This window comes from Mobula hypostoma, chromosome 20 (genome assembly GCF_963921235.1).
Source record: "Mobula hypostoma chromosome 20, sMobHyp1.1, whole genome shotgun sequence".
NCBI classification, from domain to species: Eukaryota; Metazoa; Chordata; class Chondrichthyes; order Myliobatiformes; family Myliobatidae; genus Mobula; species Mobula hypostoma.
The window spans coordinates 2,431,000-2,453,677 of record NC_086116.1 but is presented as its reverse complement, the minus strand read 5'-3'; the positions used below and the strand labels follow the sequence as shown (position 1 = coordinate 2,453,677).

Sequence of the window (22,678 nt, the reverse complement as noted above, 5' to 3'; positions counted from 1 at the left end):
TAGGCTTTTTTCATTGAGTATGGGGGAGATTCAAACAAGAGGACAGGAGTTGAGAGTTAAAGGGCAAAAGTTTAGGGGTAACATGAGGGGGAACTTCTTTACTCAGAGAGTGGTAGCTATGTGGAATGAGCTTCCAGCAGAAGTGGTTGAGGCAGGTTCGATGTTGTCGTTTAAAGTTAAATTGGATAGATATATGGACAGGAAAGGAATGGAGGGTTATGGGCTGAGTGCAGGTTGGTGGGACTAGGTGAGAGTAAGAGTTCGGCATGGACTAGAAGGGTTGAGATGGCCTGTTTCCATGCTGTAATTGTTGTATGGTTATATGGTTATAAGCTTCATCTTCCACGTAAGCAGGTTGCAGCCTCTTCTTTTCTGCCAATTGCAGATAAAGATCTAATGATCTAACCTCCTGAAAATTCCAGAGATTTACTATACTCTTTTGGGGACTGGATCAGAGAACAATTCAACCCAACCATCAACCAGCTGAGTTACACATTTTCCAAGTTCTTTTTAAAAATGGTCATAATGCCTTTCATATTATCAACATATATCACTTTACAGTTCTCTGCTGTAAATTTCATTCCTCATCTTCACTCAAGATTGCAATGATGCATGTTGCTATATTTTGATGACTAAATTTCTGAATTTCACACCATTCACCGACTTTGGATTTATGCCCTTTTAACAACCAAGTCCAGAATGAGTATTTGTCGTGATATGGATCCCAAGAACCTACAGGATTACATTGATAGGACTTGAATATTGAAGGGTATATGATGTTTAGGAAGAATTAATGATGGCTTAGTGCAATGGAAAAGATGACCAAAGTTCAAAAAAGTAGGATATTGGATTCGTTTGAGTGGAGATGAAAAATAATAAAAGACAAAAATTTCACTTGTGGGAATAGTGCACAGGTTTCCAAATGGTAACCATACTGTAAGAAAAAAATATAAAGGAAGAAATACTGGGAGTTTGTCAGAAATAAATGGCAATAACCATAGTGGATTTTAATGTGTACCTACAATCATAGAAAAGTACAGTACAGAAACAGGCCTTTCAGTCCATCTAGCCTGTGCCAAGCCATTTAAACTGCCTACTCCCATCGACCTGCACCTGGACAAGAGCCCTCCATACACCTACCATCCATGTATCTATCCAGGCTTCTCTTAAATGTTGAAATTGGACTCGCATGCACCACTTGCACTAGCAGATAGTTCCACACTCTCACGACTTTTTGAGTGAAAATGCTTCCCCTCATGTTCCCCTTAAACTTTTCACATTTCACCCTTAACCTCTAGCTGTAGTCTCAACCAACCTCAGTGGAAAAACCCTGCTTGCAGTTACCCTATCTATACCCCTCATAATTTTGCATACATCTATCAAATCTCCTCCCAATCTACTATATTCCAAGAGATTAAGTTCTAACCTATCCAATCTTTCCTGATAACTTGGGTCCTCAGGTCCCGGCAACATCCTTGTAAATTTCAACCTTATTTACATCTTTCCTGTAGGGGCAGGTGACTCAACTGCACATAATACTCCAAATTAGGCCTCACCAATGTCTTATACAACTTCAACACCATCACACTGAGCACAGAGGCCCCCCAGGGCTGTGTGCTTAGACCACGGCTGTTCACTCTGCTGACCCACGACTATGCTGCAACGCACAGCTCGAACCACATCATCAAGTTTGCTGATAACATGACCATGGTGGGTCTCATCAGCAAAAACGATGAGTCAGCATACAGAGAGGAGGTGCAGCGGCTAATGGACTGGTGCCGAGCCAACAACCTGTCTCTGAGTGTGAACAAAACAAAAGAGATGGTTGTTGACTTCAGGAGGACATGGAGTGACCACTCTCCGCTGAACTCCTCCGTAGAGATCGTTAAGAGCACCAAATCTCTTAGTGTTCACCTGGCGGAGAATCTCACCTGGTCCCTCAACACCAGCTCCATAGCAAAGAAAGCCCAGCAGCGTCTCTACTTTTTGCGAAGGCTGAGGAAAGTCCATCTCCCACCCCCCATCCTCACCACATTCTACAGAAGTTGTATTGAGAGCATCCTGAGCAGCTGCATCACAGCCTGGTTTGGAAATTGCACCATCTCGGATCACAAGACCCTGCAATGGATAGTGAGATCAGCTGAGAAGATCATCGGGGTCTCTCTTCCCGCCATCACAGACATTTACGCCACACGCTGCATCCGTAAAGCAAACAGCATTATGAAGGACCCCACGCGCCCCTCATACAAACTCTTCTTCCTCCTGCCATCTGGCAAAAGGCACTAAAGCATTCAGGCTCTCACGACCAGACTATGTAACAGTTTCTTCCCCCAAGCCATCAGACTCCTCAATACCCAGAGCCTGGACTGACACCAACCTACTGCGCTCTACTGTGCCTATTACCTTGTTTATTATTTATTGTAATGCCTGCACTGTTTTGTGCACTTTATGCAGTCTTGGGTAGGTCTGTAGTGTAGTGTAGTTTTTGTGTTATTTTATGTAGTTCAGTGTAGTTTTTGTATTGTTTCATGTAGCACCATGGTTCTGAAAAACATTGTCTCGTTTTTACTGTGTACTGTACCAGCAGTTATGGTCGAAATGACAATAAAAAGTGACTTGACTTGACTTGAACATAACATCCCATATCCTGTACTCAGTATTTGACTTATGAAGGCCGATGTGCCAAAAGCTTTCTTTATGACCCTATCAACCTGTGACACCACTTTCAAGGAATTTTGGATCTGTATTCCTAGATCCCTTTGTTCTATCGCACTCTTCAGTGCCTGCCACTGTGTAAGATCTACTGTGGTTGGTTCTACTGAAGTGCAACACCTCACACTTGTTTGCATTAAATTCCAGCTATAATTTTTCAGCCTAATTTTCCAGCTGTCCAGATTCCACGACACTCCCAATCTTGGTGTCATCTTTAAATTTGCTGATCCGGTTAACCACATTATCATCCAAATTGTTAATATACATGACAAACAGCAATGGACCCAGCACCGATCCCTGCGGCACTCTGCGAGTCACACACCTCCAGTCAGAGAGGCATCCATCTACTACCACTCTCTGGCTTCTCCCACAAAGCCAATGTCTAAATCAATGTACTACCTCAGCTTGAATGCCAAGCGACTGAACCCTCTTGAGCTACCTTCCTTGTGAGATCTTGTGAAATGCCTTGCTGAAGTCCATGTAGGTAATGGCCACTGCCTTTCCTTCATCAACTTTCCTTGTAACTTCCTTGAAAAACTCTATAAGATCGGTCGTACACAATCTACCACGCATGAAGCTATGCTGAATATCCATAGTCAGTCCATGTCTATCCAATCTATCAACTTCCACTTTGAATATATCCACGAACTTGGCTTCCACCACAGTCTGTGGCAGAGCATTCCACAGATTCACCACTCTTTTGCTAAAAATATTCCTCCTTACTTCTGTTCTGAAAGGTCACCCCTCAGTCTCGATGCTGTGCCCTCTAATTCTGGATACCCCCACCAGAGGAAACATCATCTCCTCATCCACCCTATCTAGACCTTATCTCCTTGTTTTTATTTTTTATTCCCTTTGAAATGAATGCCAACATTGCATTTGCCGCCTTTACCACAGAATCAACCTGTGAAATAAACTTCTGGGAGTCTTGCATGAGGAATCCTATGTTCCTGTGCACCTCTGATGTTTGAACTTTCTCCCTATTTAGATAATAGTCTGCACTATTGTTCCTTTTACCAAAATGCATTATCATACATTTCCCAACACTGTAATCCATCAACCATTTATTTGCCCATTCTTCCAATTTGTCTAAGCCCTGCTGCAAGTGCATGGCTTCCTCAGCACTACCTACTCCTCCACCTATCTTCGTATCATCCACAAGCTTTGCCACAAAGCCATCAATTCAATTATCCAAATCATTAACAATGTGAAAAGTAGCGGTCCCAATACTGACCTCTAAGGAACACTACTAGTCACTGGCAGCCAGCTAGATAAGGCCCCTTTTATTCGACTCTCTGCCATTCCTCTATCCATGCCAGTATCTTTCCTGTAACTCCATGGGATTTTATCTTGCTAAGCAGCCTCATGTGTGGCACCTTTATCAAATGCCTTCTGAAAATCCAAATCAATGACATCCACGCCTCTCCTTTGTTCACCCTGCTTGTTATTTCCTCTTAAAACTCTAACAGATTTGTCAGGCAAGATGTCCCTTTACAGAAACCATGCTGACTTTGACTTATTTTGTCATTAGTCTCCAAGTACCCCGAAACCTCATCCTTAATAATAGACTCCAACACTTTCCCAATCACCAAGGTTAGGCTAACTGGTCTGTAATTTCCTCTTTTTTCTGTCTTCCTTCCTTCTTAAAGAGTGGAGTGACATTTGCAATTTTCCAGTCCTCTGGGACTATGCCAGAATCAAATGATTCTTAAAAGATCATGACCAATTTATCCGTTATAACTTCAGCAACTTCTTTCAGGACTCTGTTATGTCTTCCATCTGGGCCAGGTGACTTCTCCTTCTGTTTGCTGTGCATTTTTTCTAATGGCAGCAGCACTCACTCCCGTTCCCTGACACTCACGGATCTCTGGCATACTGCAAGTGTCTTCCACAGTAAGGACTGAAGCAAAGTACTTATTAAGTTCATCCACCATTTCTTTGTCCCTCATTACTACCTCACTTGCATCATTTTCCAGTGGTTCAATATCAATTCTCTCCTCCCTTTTATTCTTTATATCCTGCTTTATATTATTGGCTAGTTTGCTCTCATATTTTATCTTCTCCCTTCTTTTTTAGTTGCCCTTTTTTGGATTTTACAGCCTTCCCAATCATCCAACTTCCCACTCACTTTTGCTACCTTATATGCCCTTTCCTTGGCTTTTATGCAGCCTTTAACTTCCCTTCTCAGTCATGGTTGCCTAGTCCACTTCTTTTATTGGACATTTGAGAACCACTTCTTTTATGGGATATATCTATCATGTGCCTTGTGAACTATTCCCAGAAACTTCAGCCGTCTTTGTTCTGCCATGTTCTTCCATTATCCCCAACAGTATCTCCCTCTAATCCACCTGGGAAAACTCTTCTCTTTTGCCTCTGTAATTCCCTTTATTCCATTGTGATACTGATGCATGTGACTTATGCTTCTCCCTCTCAACTTGCAGTATGAATTCAATTATGTTATGATCACTGCCTCCTAAGGGTTCCTTTACGTTAAGTTGACTAATAATTTACCTGAAGTTTGCTAATAAAATCTGGATTATAACACAACATCCAATCTAAGATGGCCTTTTCCCGAGTAGGCTCAAGCACAAGCTGCTCTTAAAAGCCATCTTGTAGGCATTCAACAAATTCCCTCTCTTGCGATCTGACACCAACCTGATTTCCCCAAACCCCTTGCATGTTGAAGTCCCTCATTGCAATTGTGATATTTATGCCTTTTCCAGCTCCCTTTGCAATCTCAACCCCACATCTTGGCTACCATTTGGGGGCCTATATATGATTCCCATAATGTTTTTCTTTACTTTTGCTGTTTCTTAACTCCACCCACAAAGATTCAACATTCTCTGACCCTATGTCACCTCTTTCTAAAGATGTAGTTCTATCTCTTACAAACACAGCCACACCACTGCCTATGCCTTCCTGCCTGTCCTTTCAATAAAAGTATATCCTTTGATATTAAGCTCCCAACTATGGCTGGCTTTCAGCTACGACTTATTGATGCCAACAACGTCATATCAAACAAACTCCAATTGCGCCATGAGTTCGTCCACCTTATTCTGAATGCTATGAGCATTTAAATACAGCACCTCTGTCCTGCTTTCTTAGCCCTTAAGCATTTTGCCTCTGTGGTACAACTTACCTCTTTGCTCTGTCTTTAAGGAGGAGAATGGACCTAAGAACAACATTTTAAACTTAAAGAAGGACAATTATGAGTGTGCATGAAATGAGTGGGATTTTGTGTGCCAGAGTGAAAGGGGGAATTATGCTAAGCAATCAGTCATATTTCCTGACAACCGTGCAGAAGGTAATTCTGGCTATCAGAGTAATCCCATAATTCCCATTCCTCCATTTGTTTCCCTGTAACTCATTTTACCACCAGCCACCTACAGTTCCAGTAAATTAAATTAACATAATAAATAAATGCCTTTGTGACATGTGAGGAAGCTGAGATCTGGGGGAAATTCACACAGAAAGAACATGCAAGCTCCGCACAGATAACACTAAAGTCAGAATTAATCCCCGGTCTCTGGAGTTGTGAAACAGAAGCATTACCTGTTGCACCAATGTTCTACCTGACAAAATGCAGTGACAGATATTTAAAGGAACTTTTCAGACAATACTGAATAAATATATTACAACAAGAAATAAAAACTTGATGGGCAGGATTCATCATTCATGGTCAAAGACACTACTCAACTGAACGAAGAACCATATTATTGTGCGAATTGAAGTGGCAGATTGTGGAATGTATATAAAACAACAAATAACTAGAAGGCTAACGAGGAAGAAAAAAATAGAGTATGTGATAAGCTAGAAGGCTAATGAGCAAGGAAAAAATGTGATAACAGTAGCCAGAAATATGAAAACAGATAATAGGAATTTCTGCAATTTTTTAAAAAGCAAATTAATAAAAATAAGAGCTGATCCTGTAAAAAGTAAGTCTAGGGAATTAGCAATTTAAAATCAGTCTTCATTATTGGTGATACAAATAACATCCTTATTATTATAAATCAGGAATAGGAAAGAAGGCATGAACTCAGGAAAATGTAACATACTGTACATTTACCAGAATAGTAATGAGACTTCAAAGATTAAATTGTAAGAGATTAAACAAACTGCAAATTACAAGCCTTCACCACTCTGTCTCAACTGACGTTTACCCCAGTTACAGCTTTTGGACTCCATCATAACTGCAGTATATTGGAATTTTCTCTTACAGAGTGATGAGACTTTACTGCAAAAGCTGTGGGGGTAAAATCTACAGAGGCTTTTAAATACTAGACAAATAAATTTTGAATTACTAAGGAATTCATGGCTATATGGGGAAATGGCACCAATAGACAATAGACAATAGGTGCAGGAGTAGGCCATTCGGCCCTTCGAGCCAGCACCGCCATTCACTGTGATCATGACTGATCATCCACAATCAGTATCCAGTTCCTGCCTTATCCCCATAACCTTTGATTCCGCTATCTTTAAGAGCGCTATCCATCTCTTTCTTGAAAGCATCCAGAGACTTGGTCTCCACAGCCTTCTGGGGCAGAGCATTCCATACATCCACCACTCTCTGGGTGAAAAAGTTTTTCCTCAACTCCATTCTAAATGGCCTACCCTTTATTCTTAAACTGTGGCCTCTGGTTCTGGACTCACCAATCAGAGGGAACATGCTTCCTGCCTCCAGCGTGTCCAATCCCTTAATAATCTTATATGTTTCAATAAGATCCCCTCTCAGCCTTCTAAATTCCAGAGTATACAAGCCCAGTCGCTCCAATCTTTCAACATATGACAGTCCCGCCATCCCGGGAATTAACCTTGTGAACCTATGCTGCACTCCCTCAATAGCAAGAATGTCCTTCCTCTAATTTGGAGACCAAAACTGCACAGAGTACTCCAGGTGTGGTCTCACTAGGGCTCTGTACAGCTGCAGAAGGACCTCTTTGCTCTTGTACTCAATTCCCCTTGTTATGAAGGCCGGCATGCCATTAGCTTTCTTCACAGCCTGCTGTACTTGCATGCTTGCTTTCAGTGACTGATGTACGAGAACACCTAGATCTCGTTGTACTTCCCCTTTTCCTAACTTGACTCCATTTAGATAATAATCTGCCTTCCTGTTCTTACCACCAAAGTGGATAAGCTCACATTTATCCACATTAAACTGCATCTGCCATGCATCTGCCCACTCACCCAGCCTGTCCAAGTCACCCTGCATTCTCATAACATTCTCCTCACATTTCACACTGCCACCCAGCTTTGTGTCATCAGCGAATTTGCTAATGTTACTTTTAATTCCCTCATCTAAATCATTAATATATATTGTAAACAGCTGCGGTCCCAGCACTGAACCCTGCGGTACCCCCTGGTCACCGCCTGCCATTCCGAAAGGGACCCATTAATTGCTACTCTTTGTTTTCTGTCAGCCAGTCAATTTTCAATCCATGTCAGTACTCTGCCCCCAATACCATGTGCCCTAATTTTGCCCACTAATCTCCTACGTGGGACTTTATCAAAGGCTTTCTGAAAGTCCAGGTACACTACATCCACTGGCTCTCCCTTGTCCATTTTCATAGTTACATCCTCAAAAAATTCCAGAAGATTAGTCAAGAACGATTTCCCCTTCATAAATCCATGCTGACTCGGACCGATTCTGTTTCTGCTATCCAGATGTGTCGTAATTTCATCTTTTATAATTGACTCCAGCATCTTCCGACCACCGACGTCAGGCTAACCGGTCTATAATTCCCTGTTTTCTCTCTTCCTCCCTTCTTGAAGAGAGGGACAACATTAGCCACCCTCCAATCCACAGGAACTGATCCTGAATCTATAGAACATGGGAAAATGATAACCAATGCGTCCACGATTTCTAAAGCCACCTCCTTAAGTACCCTGGGATGGGACTTATCAGCCTTCAGACCCAACAGTCTATCCAACACCATTTCCTGCCTAATATAAATTGCCTTCAGTTCATCCATTACCCTATATCCTTTGACCACTATTATATCTGGGAGGTTGTTTGTGTCTTTCCTAGTGAAGACAGATCCAAAGTACCTGTTCAACTCGTCTGCCATTTCCTTGTTCCCCATAATAAATTCACCCGTTTCTGTCTTCAAGGGCCCAATTTTGGTCTTCACTATTTTTTCCCTTTTCACATACCTAAAGAAGCTTTTACTATCCTCCTTTATATTCTTGGCTAGTTTATCTTCGTACCTCATTTTTTTTCCACATATTGCCTTTTTAGTTACCTTCTGTTGCTCTTTAAAAGTTTCCCAATCCTCTGGCTTCCCACTCGTCTTTGCTATGTTATACTTCTTCTCTTTTATTTTTATACTGTCCATTACTTCCCTTGTCAACCACGGCCTCCCCTTACTCCCCTTAGGATCTTTCTTCCTCTTTGGAATGAACTGTTCCTGCACCTTCTGTATTATTCCCAGAAATACCTGCCATTGTTGTTCCACTGTCATCCCTGCTAGGGTATTGCTCCATTGAACTTTGGCCAGCTCCTCCCTCATAGCACCATAGTTCCCTTTGTTCAACTGTAATACTGACACTTCCGAGTTTCCCTTCTCCCTCTCAATTTGTAGATTAAAACTTATCATATTATGGTCACTACCTCCTAATGGCTTCTTTACCTTGAGGTCCCTGATCAAACCCGGTTCATTACACAACACTAAATCTAGAATTGCATTCTCTCTGGTAGGCTCCAGTACAAGCTGTTCTAAGAATCCATCTCTGAGGGACTCCACAAACTCCCTTTCTTGGGGTCCAGTACCAACCTGATTTTCCCAGTCTACCTGCATGTTGAAATCCCCCATAACAACTGTAGCATTACCTTTGCGACATGCCAATTTTAACTCTTGATTCATTTTACACCCTACATCCAGACTACTGTTTGGGGGCCTGTAGATAACTCCCATTAGGATCTTTCTACCCTTAGAATTTCTCAGTTCTATCCATACTGACTCTACGTCTCCTGATTCTATGTCCCCCCTCGCAAGGGACTGAATATCATTCTTCACCAACAGAGCCACCCCACCCCCTCTACCCATCAGTCTGTCCTTTCGATAGGACGTACATCCTTGAATATTCATTTCCCAGGCCCTGTCCACTTGAAGCCATGTCTCTGTTATTCCCACAACATCATACTTACCAATTTCCAACTGAGCCTCAAGCTCATCCACTTTATTTCTTATACTCCGTGCATTCATATACAATACTTTTAATTCATTACTCCCAGGTGTCACGTAGGGAGTGATCCCTGTGGAATGCAGAAAGTGTGGGGTGGGGGGGAGGGAGAGATGTGCTTGGTGGTGGAATCCTGTTGGAGATGCTGAAAGATATGTAGAATTATGTGCTGGATGTGGGACCTGGTGGGATGGCAGGTGAGGACAAGAGGATCTCTATCCCTGGTGGGATAGTGGGAGGATGGGGGTGAGGGTAGATGTGCATGAAATTGAAGAGATGCGGTTGAGGGCAGTGTTGATGTTGAAGACCCTTTCTTTGAAGAAGGAGGACACTTCCTTCATTTTGGAATGAAAAGCCTCATCCTGAGAGCAGATGCGGCATAGATGGAGGAACTGAGTGAAGGGATGGCATTTTTACAAGTAACAGGCTGGGAAAAAGTATAGTCCAAGTGGCTGTGAGAGTCAGTGGGTTTGTTATAGACATCAATGGATAAACTGTGTCCAGAGACAGAGACAGAGAGATCAAGAAAGGGGAGCGAAGTGTCGGAAATGGACCAGGTAAATTTGAGGGCAGGGTGGAAGGTGGAGGCAAAGTGGATGAAGTTGATGAGCTCAGCATTGGTGCAGGAAGCAACACTAATGCAGTCATTGATGTAGCATAGGGAAAGTGGGGGAGTGTCACCAGTGTAGGCTTGGAACTTAGACTGTTCCACTTAGCTGCAAAAAAGGCAGGCATCGCTGGGACCCTTGTGAGTACCCATGGCTACACCTTTTGTTTGAAGGAAGTGGGAGGAGCCAAGTGAGAAATTATTGAGAGTGAGGACAGGTTCCACTAGACAGAGGAGAGTGGTGGTGGAGTAGAATTGGTTGGGTCTAGTGTCCAGAAAAAAACAGAGAGCTTTGAGGCCTTTCTTCACCATCAATGCTGCTCTCAGCCACACCTCTTCCATTTTGTGCATGCCTCATCCTAACCTCCCGCCACCCCACCAGGGTTAGGGTTCCTCTTGTCCTTACCTACCACATCTCCGGCCTCAGTGTCCAGCACATTATTCTCTGTAACTTCTGTCATCTCCAATGGGATCCCACCACCAAGCACATCTTTCCCTCCCCCCCCCACTTTCTGCATTCCACAGGGATCATTCCCTATGCAACACTTGTGTCCATTAATCCCTCTCCACTGATCTCTCTCCCGATACTGTTACATACCCCGTAACTGGGTTGCCGAACCAGCAGAAATGGATCACTCAGTTGGAGTCTGGATTACTAGAACTAAGAAAGTTTTATTAAAGAAACAAGCAACACAGTAATCGAAAGGATAATAAATGCAACAGTTCAGCAATGATAAACACACATGTGCACAGAATTAAGATAACAGGATCAATCAAGCTCTATCGTTGTCTAGGGGTAAATGACCAATTTCAAAGTGACACAAAGTTCAGTCCAATTTAGTTCAGTTCGCAGTAATCGTTGCCATGGCGATGGACAATGTGGGGGGGAAGGAGAGAGAGATCAAATGATCATTCCAAAACGGCTTCCACTCACAGACCGGCGATATGGCTCACAAGCAGCTTTCGGGCGGGTCCTTTGTGATGTCACCTGAGGTCACCGACTGTGACTCCTCCTCCAGATGCGGTCGATCCTCTGCAGTGAACCCGGCACCCAGGCAAGGGCGGACACACACCGGGTTCCCGCTGATCGTACCTTTCCACCCTGTGCGTTTATGGCCCGGTACTTCCCACCGACTTGTGAGAGGCGCACCGCTTCCAGGGTCTCGTTACCTCGAGTGTCGTGTGTGTCCTGCCTTAGCGAACCTGTCTCTTTTTATCCCCCTGCTGGGGTATCGCCTGTCCATCACTTCAAACAGTTCAGGGTTCAAAGGGGGAGCCGATCTTGACAATACCCAGACTGATGGCTCCTTCATTAACACCTCCAAATGCTGCTTCATTGTGTGCCTTATCTCTCCCTCCCCTGAGGACAGGTGGCAGACCAACTGCTGATGACTCTGGTGCTAGCCCAGGCCAGCAAACATCTTAATTTATGTGTATTCTCGTCACAATACTTATCCTTGCAAGCAGAAAAAGTGCTACACCTGCTCCTACACCTCCTTCATTCAGGGCCCCAAAAAGCCTGTTCAGGTGAGACAACACTTCACCTGTGAGTCTGTTGGGGTCATCTACTGTATCCAATGCTCTCAGTGTGGCTTCTTGTATATTGGTGAGACCTGACGTAAATTGGGAGACTGCTTCGCTGACCAGCTACACTCTGTCTGCCAGAAAAAGCTGGATCTCCCAGTGGCCAACTATTTTAATTCCACTTCCCATTCCCATTCCAATATGTCTATCCATAGCCTCCTCCACTGTTGTGTTGAGACCACACTTGTTGGAGGATCAACACCCTATATTTCATTTGCATAGCCTCCAACCTGTTGTCATGATCATCAATTTCTCAAACTTCCGGTAATGGCTCCCCCCATTCCCATCCCTTTTTCCGTCCCTCACCTTATCTCTTTGCCTGATCATCACCTCCCTCTGGTGGTCCTCCCTTTTTTTCTTTCTTCCATGAACTTCTGTCCTCTCCTATTAGATTCCCCCTTCTCCAGACCTGTATCTCTTTCACCAATCAACTTCCTAGCTCTTTACTTCACTCCTTCCCTACTCCCAGTTTCACCTATCACCTTGTGTTTCTATCCTCCCCTCCCCCCACCTTCTAATTCTGACTTCTCATCTTTTTTTCTCCAGTGCTGATGAAGGGTCTTGGCCTGAAACGCTGACTGTACTCTTTTCCATAGATGCTGCCTGGCCTGCTGATTTCCTCCAGCATTTTGTGTGATTTGTGTACTTCCCATTCTGCTGCATATGCACTGACCAGGGTCATGACCCTATCATGCAGTACCTTATGTCATCCATTTGTTAAATAATCTCAGACGTTTACAGTGCAATCAGTTTAACCATGAAATTTCCTTGCCCTTCATTATATTTTCAGTTTATTTCCCAAATTATCTATTTTCTCAGCTAGCATAAAATTCACAGGGTTTCTAGCCATGTTCAGTTTTTTTTAAAAATGGTAAATTGGTTTATTATTGTCACATACGTGGAAGTGCAGTGAAAAACATTGTGATAAATTGTGATAAATATCGTCCATACAGATCAGTAGATTGAGATAGAACATTGGGAACGATAACACAATGCAGAATCATGTGTTACATTTAGAGAGAAATTACAGTGCAGGTAGACAATAATGTGCAAGACAATAATTCAATGTATTCACATTTGAATTTTGTTTCTATGTTGCCTGAAGTTAAATTCTTATGCCCTTCTGAACTTTTTTGTCGTGTACTTAATTTTGGTGGTTCATGGAATTCCCCATGCAAAAAAACAAGAAATAACTGCTTTCAATAATTGTATGACAGGTTCTCACAAAATGCCTGTGTGTCCTGCAAGATGTTGGTGTTCTCAAACTGAGGAAACAATGTGGAGTAACTGAAAGTGTGCAGCACATGATTGGTTGTCTCACATATTATTTGGCAAAGGTACAGTACTTCTATTGGTCGATGCATTTAGAAAATGTAATCTGTATTTAGTCCCTCGATGTCTTTCTTACTTTAAGTCTTTATATCCTTTATATTTTACTTTACTTTATATCCTTTCCCTATCTGTGTAATCGAACTCCTATATCTCTTTGTGTATTCACAGATGTGAATATGTGTGATCTTTTTAATACATGGAGGTAATGTACTTTAAATGTTGAAAGTGTGTCATTGGCACGGTTTCAGCGTCCAATGATGGAAGACTCGTATGGTCAGATTGAAGACTCGTACGGCCAGATTTGGGAACAGCTTCTTTCCAACTGTGATAAGACTGCTGAACGGATCCTGACCCGGATCTGGGCCGTACCCTCCAAATATCCGGACCTGCCTCTCAGTTTTTTTGCACTACCTTACTTCCCATTTTTCTATTTTCTATTTATGATTTATAATTTAAATTTTTAATATTTACTAATTTTTAATATTTTTAATATTTAATACTTGTAATTCAGGGAGTGTGAAGCGCAGAATCAAATATCGCTGTGATGATTGTACGTTCTAGTACCAATTGTTTGGCGACAATAAAGTATAAAGACAATGTTTTTCCATCATATTTTGTACTGAGATTGCTGCTATTGATTTTGAAATGAAAGTTTCAATTACACACTCATTTTTCAATATTTTTTGAGATAAACCTTATACCCCTAGCCAACTTAACTTTCAGTGGCAAGCCCATTATTGCAATATTTAAAGCATTTGAATAATATTTTCATATCAACAGGCATTACGATGTTGGAAAGAAAATGATCTTGCAGTAGAAGTCGCAGCAATTGGAAAACAGATTCTGCTTTCAACACTTCACATCACTACTGTGGAACCAAAAGCACTAGGAAACGTGGAAGATGTTGGACCAGTAAAAGAACTAAATGTAAATACTCTTTTGTTATAAATTACTTAGTTATAAAGTGAAATTTTTAATTAATGTCTGATTTTGCTGAAAAGATAATGATTTGTGAATAATATATATGGTTATTTTGCAAGTTGGCTAATAACTTAGATTGAAAACGATAAAGTATATGTTGAAATCTCAACAGAGATGAGAAGGAATTTCTTTGCCAGAGAGTGGTGAATCTATGAAATTTATTGCCATGGACAGCTGCAGAGGCCAAGTCACTGAGTATAATTAAAGTAGATACTGATAGGATCTTGGTTAATCAGGGTGTTAAAGGTTACAGGAAGAAGGCAGGAGAATAGGGTTCAGAGGGATGATATATCAACCATGATGGAATGGCAGAGCAGACTCGATTGACTCAGTGGCCTAATTCTGTTTCTATATCTGTGGATCGTAAGATGGTCAGTTCTATTTAACTTGCATTCTCCATAAAGAGAGAAAAAGGGAAATTAGCTCACTGGAGGCAGATTAGTTTGATATATCATGGTGGTCAGGAGATTTTATTACCAAATTCTGCTAATTATCTCACCATGTTGTCAGCTAGGAAATTTGCATTTAATTAAGTAAATCTGGAAGTAAATAATATAACTTCAAGATGGCTTGATGGACGTAATTTGCTGTTCTAGTTTATATCTAGAAGTTAACTCCTTGAGCAACACACAAAAACTGCTGGGGGATCTCAGCAGATCAGGTAGCATCTATGAAGGGAAATAAACAGTTGATGTTTCGCACCGAGACCTTTCATCAGGTCTGGAAATGAAGGAGGCAAAAGCCAAAATAAGAAGATGTGGGGAGGGGAAGGTGTACAAGCTGGCAAGTGATAGGTGAAACCAGGTGAGGAGAGACCTGAGTGGGAGAGGGAGGGGGAATAAAGTGAGAAGCAAAGAAAGTTATAGCTGGAAGCGGTAAGGTGCTGAAAAAGGAATCAGGTAGGAGAGGACGGTGGACCATGGAAGAAAGGGAAGGAGGAGAGGAACCGGTGAGAGGTGATGGGCAGGTGAGGACAAGAGAAGAGGTGAGGGAGTAACCAGAATGAGGAATGGAAAAAGAGAGCAGGAAGAGCGGGTGGGGGGAGGGGAAGGAAGAGGGAAGAAATTACCAGAAGTTGGAGAAATCAATGTTCATGCCATCAGGTTGGAGGCTACCCAGATGGAATATGAGATGTTTTTCCAACACCAGGAGATCTTGCCTTTTGTGGTGGGCAAAACTTCATCCCCCACCCAAACTCCCCCTCACCTGTTCTCACCTATCACCTTGCACTCATTCCCCTCCCCCAACTTTCTCATTCTATCTTCTGCTCCCTTCCTTTCTAATCCTGATTAACTGTCTTGGCCTGAAACATTGACTGTTTATTCCACTCCAAAGTTAACTCCTTACTGTTTTCAGAAGGGGAAGTAACTGATATTCCAGAAAGTGACTCCCACATCTGAAAATAGCTTAAAAAATTGCTTGTTTGGAAGACAGTTAGAATCCAAGATCCAAAATAAAAGCAGTTAAAGATGAATGGGTAATCAAGGATGAGAGAGATATAATTTATAGCTTTTGACTTTATAGTCAAGTGCCTAATGCAAATGTCTTCCAAAGTTCAGTGTGTCAGAATCTTTCTAAAGCTAGGGGTGATCAAAGCAATTGCAAATTCACCAACTTATATAAACATAATTTGTTCGGGACAAATGACCATTAATTCAATTCCTACACTGAGTATCGCAGTGAATCTGTGATAGGGAAGATTTAAAAAGTTCTAAGTAAATTTATTATCAAAGTATTACCATATTACCATATATTACCATATTACTATATTACCATATATAACCCTTGAAATTCATTTTCTTGCAGGCATACTCAATAAATCCATAAAAGAATAATGGTGGGACCAATGTCCTGAGTTGTGTGTATTTCAATGAAAGACTGCACCATCTTTGCTGTTCAAGCTGTGTGCAAAAGACAACAAACTGCCAATACAAAAAGAAAGAAACAATAATAATAAATAAGCAATAACTATCAAGAACATGAAATGAAGAGTCCTTGAAAATGAATCCATAGATTGTGGGAACATTTCAATGATGGGGCAAGTGAAGTTGAGTGAAGATAACCACTTTGATTCAAGAGGAAATGCTGGAGGAACTCAGCACAGGCTAGCATTGGCAGATTTTCTCTTGTTTGTGATTGGTTCAGGAGCCTGATAGATGAGGGGTAATAACTGTTCCTGAACCTGGTGATGTGAATCCTGAGCCCCTGTAGCTTCTTCCCGATGGGATGGCAGTAGCTAGAAGAGAGCATGGCCTGGGTGGCGGGGGGGGGGGGGTCCCTGGGTACGTTTACTGTAAAATTCAGAGCATTTACAAATTCGAAGATGATACCACTGTTAGCAGAATCACAGATGGTGATGAGGTGCTGTATAGAAGTGAGACAGATTGACTGGTTGATTGGTGTCATAACAACAACCTTGCACTCAAAGTCAGCAAAACAAAGAAATTTTTGTGGACATTGGAAAGGTGAAGTCAAGCATAGATGCACCAGTCCTCATTGGCGGGCCTTTCTTGGAAATTGTGAGCAGATTCAAGATCGTATGTGTCAATATTTTTGACACTCGATCTTGGGCTAGTCACATAGACACCACCATGAACAAAGGCACACCAGTACCCTTATTTTTTTAGAAGTCATGGGATACTGAGAAACTTCAAAGTCATACAGTGGAAAGCATTCTGACTTGTTGCATCATGGCCTGGTATAGAAAGTCCAGTGCACAGGAATGCAAGAGGCTACAGAGAATAATAGACACAAATTAATTTTCATGGCATTTAGACACTGTGCACGTATGCCAATGACAATAATAAATTTGAACTTGAATTCACTCTGGCTTCTCTTCTAAAACTAGTGTAGATGTGTGCATGCATATAGATGGTTGGATACCATTTTATGAGGCGTAATTTAATAGTTTGAAAAGTATGACTTATTTTTAGCAAAGTCTCTTTTAATTTCATTGCTTCTTAATATGAATGCAAACAGCACACAATCTTTTTTCCCCAAATATTCTTGTATTTTATTTAATTAGAACAAATTGGAAAACACGGCTTGTAGGGAGAAGTTAGCAATTCACAACTCTTTAGAACAACGGGTGAAGGCAATGAACGAAGGCTTGACTAATCTGACGAAAGAAGGTAAGAACATCAGTTTTCACTACTTTCTAACAAAGCATGTTGTCAACCAGTGTACTGTTGTAGTATCTAAGAGGTATTTCTTGTTCAAGTGTTATGGTGAAGCTGGGGTTAACTGTAACTCAGTCTCCCAGTTTAACAATTGTGAACTAAAATCACATTCCAGACAAACTGAGAGTGACACTTCAATCCAGTACTGGAAGAGATCTGCACCGTAGAACATATTATTTTGCTGATTAAATGTTTAAGTGACATTTGCTTATATTGTATCAAGTGTACAAACAAAATTTTACTGCACAATTGGGAAGAGCAAGTTCTCCCTGGTTCTGCTGGTCAATATTTCATTACATATCGAGGATCATGATATTGAGCTGCCTCTTTGCTGCTGTTTGTGGCACCTTACAGCATGTGTATTAGCTGCCTTGTTTCTTATATTTCACAAAATACACCATCCACTGCAGAGTCTTTATTTTGGACATTCTAAGATTGCAGGAAAATACTGTATAATTCCATGACTTGTTTTCTTTTAATCATTCTTTACAGCTGTGATTGCAATAATTCAGTGTAGGAAATCTCTTCCTTTTTTCTTACTATGCTGTTTCAGTAAAGGCAGAAGAATTGACAGAGATCGGATCCTCTACAGCACTTTTCATAGCTGTTTCATTTGGATCAATAAATGGTGCTTATCGCAAAGGTAAACAATTTCAATTTATCGCACATTAAACTATTTAAAATTATTTTCGAATATTACTCAGTAAACGTTTATACCTTACGTCAGTAAAAAGTTTATATATATGAAGGCTGAGTGGAGTGTAACGTTGGCATGGGTTGGGTTTAAGATCTAGTTACTGAATAGTTAGCTGCATTTAATGTGATAGTCAGAAAAGTGGAATATAAATGGGAAGGTCTTTGATCATTCAGCAATTTGTTTCCTGGTGTAGCACAATTATCTTTTCAGGAAGTCAAGAAACCAAACTTGTATGTAGAATATTTCACCTCATAAAACAGCACAGTTTGTATTGATTTAGAGGCTTTAATGTATAAAACTGTTCCAAATGTTAGAACCCTTGTTTGTACAGTCATTTAGCAAAAAACATCCTCCTGGTCTAGTGAGTCCTCACCGGCCATCAAGCGTCCATTTTGTACATGATCCTAGGCTGACCTATTTTACTGTCTCTACATGGTCTCACTCCACTCTCTTAACCATTTCAATAATTCATCTGCACACCTGGTGTAATTTACAGCGGCCATGAAATCTACCAAGCAATTTGTTAGGAGGAAATTGGAGTGCCCGGAGGAAACCCACTTACAGAGAGCACCAGAGATTCGGACTGAAGCTGAAGCTGTGAGCCAATGGCTCTTCTAGCGTCATCGCTGCTGTACCATACCAAGTATTGCTGACCTAGCCTGTTCCAGACTGGAAACTTCATATATGAAAGCCCAGGTTCCATTTTGAAGTTGTTTTCTCTGTCTTTTGAGGAAAACTCTATTCCTTTCACAGCCAAATGAAAATTCTCCCTTAAATCTTCAAACCTGATCTTAGTTCCAACCAAGAACCAAGATGGTGGCTGCCTCAGATGGTATTATGGTGAGAGTTCACCAGATGTGTTACAAATCTCAGGCCCTTTATGTTAATAATGCTGAATTGCAGAATAATGATACCCTTATAAATGTTACTAATTTAACACTAAATTTCATTTGCTTCATGTTTTTCTCAGTGACTGTCAAATTGACAGAATAGCTGTGTTGAAAATACCATCTACTGAAATTTGATCTTGTAAAGAAACATATTGTATCATTGTTACAGTAATGCAGCTGAAAGGTCAAGATCGATTCCTGGAATTCTTCGTCATACTGATGCATAGGTTAATACGCGAAGAGAATTTTAAACCAGTTTCAAGGTGGGCGAATGAAGTTGTAGCATATATAAAAAAGTAAGTATATTTTTATTTAAAACAAATACTGAAAACCGAAAATCTTAGAAGTAGTCAATCAGACAGGCAGCAACCATGGAGAAAGAAACAATTAACATTTCAGATCATTAAACTTACATCAGAGCTGGGCATCTGGCTCTTGCACTATTTATTAATATTGACTGAATTGGAAAATGAGCTGTCCAGTATTTTTACTTCAGTAGAACATTTTTTTCCAAGGAAAAAAGCATAATTATTTTATTATTATATGTAGCTAATTTTTCCGTTTTGTTGGGAAATATACATTTGTTATCAATGAACACATGTAAACACCAGAAATAAATTAATGTGGATTAGGGTCAAATAGGAACATTGAATATTAAAACCCTGAAACTAGGTTCAAACCTGTTTTGAATTCATTATTTCTCAGTCTCTGCACTTAGGAGGTTGGTTGATTATTGAAATGCTCTCAGGAGTGTCTGCCTTAATTTTACACTTACTCAGAATTGCTGGCAAGTAATTGCAATAGCATGGTCTAGATATCAGGCAGATCGCAAGAGTTTCCTCCTTGTCCACAAGCATATCTTGTGAAATCTGTTCCCCAGACTCTATGATCTCCCATCAACATTCCTATACAATTATCCAATTGCCTTTCAATCTCTTCTGGGGTTTTCCTTATCAAATTTTTACAAACCCTGATTATCACTCCCCTCTCATTTTCCACCAGTCGTCATTTCTCTAGGTTTTTTTTTCGTCTTTCCTGGTTCTTCCAACTTCTGGATCACTGATTCACCTCTCACCCTAGCCCCCCATCTTTGTCATCTTTTCTCTCTCTCTCTCTCCATTCTGATCTGATGTCTCTCCAATCCCCATACTCTTCCCAACTCTGATTTCCCTTTTGATTTCTTCAAATCACCTTTACCCATCTATTGGGTCCTTAATGATCCCAGTATTCTCAAACATATTCTACCATCCTTGTGAATTTTTGCGAAGCAGAGGAAAATTGTCAAAATGCTTCATTTGAATTCATGCATTTGAATTCAATGAGGAAAGGTGAGGGTCCAGAGGATTGGAGGGTTGAAGATGTTGTTCCCTTATTCAAGAAAGGGAGTAGAGGTAGCCCAGGAAATTATAGGCCAGTGAGTCTTACTTCAGTGGTTGGTAAGTTGATGGAGAAGATCCTGAGAGGCAGGATTTACGAACATTTGGAGAGGCATAATATGATTAGGAATAGTCAGCATGGCTTTGTCAAAGGCAGGTCGTACCTTATGAGCCTGACTGAATTTTTTGAGGAGGTGACTAAACACATTGATGAAGGTAGAGCCGTAGATGTTGTGTATATGGATATCAGCAAGGCATTTGCTAAGGTACCCCATGCAAGGATTATTGAGAAAGTAAGGAGGCACGGGATGCTTTGTGGATCCAGAACTGGCTTGCCCACAGAAGGCAAAGAGTGGTTGTAGACGGGTCATATTCTGCATTGAAGCCAGTTGTGTGTCTCAGGGATCTGTTCTGGGACCCCTACTCTTTGTGATTTTTATAAATGACCTGAATGAGGAAGTGGAGGGATGGGTTAGTAAATTTGCTGATGACACAAAGGTTGGGGGTGTTGTGGATAATGTGGAGGGCTGTCGGAGGTTACAGTGGGACATCGATAGGATGCAAAACTGGGCTGAGAAGTGGCAGATGGAGTTCAACCCAGATAAGTGTGAGGTGGTTCATTTTGATAAGTCAAATATGATGGCAGAATATAGTATTAATGATAAGACTAGAGGAATCTTGAGGTCCGAGTCCATAGGACACTCAAAGCTGCTACGCAGGTTGACTCTGTGGTTAAGAAGGCATATGGTGCATTTGCCTTCATCAATCGTGGGATTGAGTTTAAGAGCCGAGAGGTAATGTTGCAGCTATATAGGGCCCTGGTCAGACCCCACTTGGAGTACTGTGCACAGTTCTGATCACTTCACTATAGGAAGGACGTGGAAAGCTTAGAAAGGGTGCAGAGGTGATCTACAAGTCACCTTTTTTATGAGAAAAGGTTGAGTGAACTCGGCCTTTTCTCCTTGGAGTGATGGAGGATGAGAGGTGACTTGATAGAGGTGTACAAGATAATGAGAGGCATTGATCGTGTGGGTAGTCAGAGGCTTTTCCCCAGGGCTGAAATGGCTAGCATGAGAGGGTACAGTTTTAAGGTGCTTGGAAGTAGGTACAGAGGAGATGCCAGGGGTAAGTTTTTTAACGCAGAGAGTGGTGATTGCGTGGAATGGGCTGCCGGTGGCGGTGGTGGAGGCGGAAACAATATGGTCTTTTAAGAGATTCCTGTTTGGCTATATGGAGCTTAGAAAAATAGAGGGCTATGGGTAAAGCCTAGATAGTTCTAAGGTAGGGACATGTTCAGCACAGCTTTGTGGGCCAAAGGGCCTGTATAGTACTGTATGTTTTCTATGTTTCTCTGAAACAAATTGTAACAAATTACAACATACAGTACATGTATTATTGGCACAATTAAAGTCAAGTAGCTATGTTCTATTATTCTGTTGCAGAGTCTTAGTTGTGAGAGTCATATAGGCTGAGAATTAAATCTATCATGATACTTGATATTTTGGGACAATGGAGAAATTGAATCAGGAGGAGGATTATCTCTAGTAATAGAAGATCACAATGGGCTGGTGGTTAAAAATGATCTTAGATCCAAAAAAGTCAAGACCTAGAATAATTTTGATAGAGGGAAAATAAAACAAGGAATTAAATTACTTTTGGGAGTAGTTGATAGGACTCTGACAGTGACTATAGTTGAAAAGAGTCATTTTAGAAATTGAGTAATTATAATGCTGTATCCATGGGTGATTTGATGCTTATAAATTTGGCAAATCCAATTTGCAAACGCAGTCTTGATGACAATTTCATCAATAAAAGTATTTAATACTGTCATGTATAACTCGATGGGATTACTTAGTGATCTATTTGTAATTACTAATAAATGAGCATTGAATCAAATTTTATACTGAGTTTGAGAATAGCAAACTGAAGTCCAAAAGTAGAAATTAAACTCAAGTAAAAGATACTCTACTCAGGTATGAAGTAGAGGTTGGTTAAAGTGGATTAGAAAATTAGATTAAAGGTTATAGAAGTAGATTAACAGCTGCAGCTATTTAGAGAACTATTTCATAATTCTCAACAAAAAATTATTTTGAGGAATTACATGGTTTCAGGACAATGATTCATCCTTTTGCTTTGGAGTT

General features: G+C 41.0%; 1 protein-coding gene across 1 annotated transcript in view; it reads left to right on the top strand.

Annotated features, from left to right (window-relative positions):
- The window catches only part of LOC134359153 (cilia- and flagella-associated protein 54-like), a 510,505-nt gene that overhangs the window by 179,369 nt on the left and 308,458 nt on the right, over positions 1 to 22,678 (top strand). Inside the window, exons 27-31 of the mRNA XM_063072102.1 lie at positions 13,300 to 13,419; positions 14,195 to 14,341; positions 17,421 to 17,526; positions 18,128 to 18,217; positions 19,331 to 19,457. Coding sequence (XP_062928172.1) covers positions 13,300 to 13,419; positions 14,195 to 14,341; positions 17,421 to 17,526; positions 18,128 to 18,217; positions 19,331 to 19,457 — 590 coding nt within the window. The remainder of the gene's footprint in view (positions 1 to 13,299; positions 13,420 to 14,194; positions 14,342 to 17,420; positions 17,527 to 18,127; positions 18,218 to 19,330; positions 19,458 to 22,678) is intronic.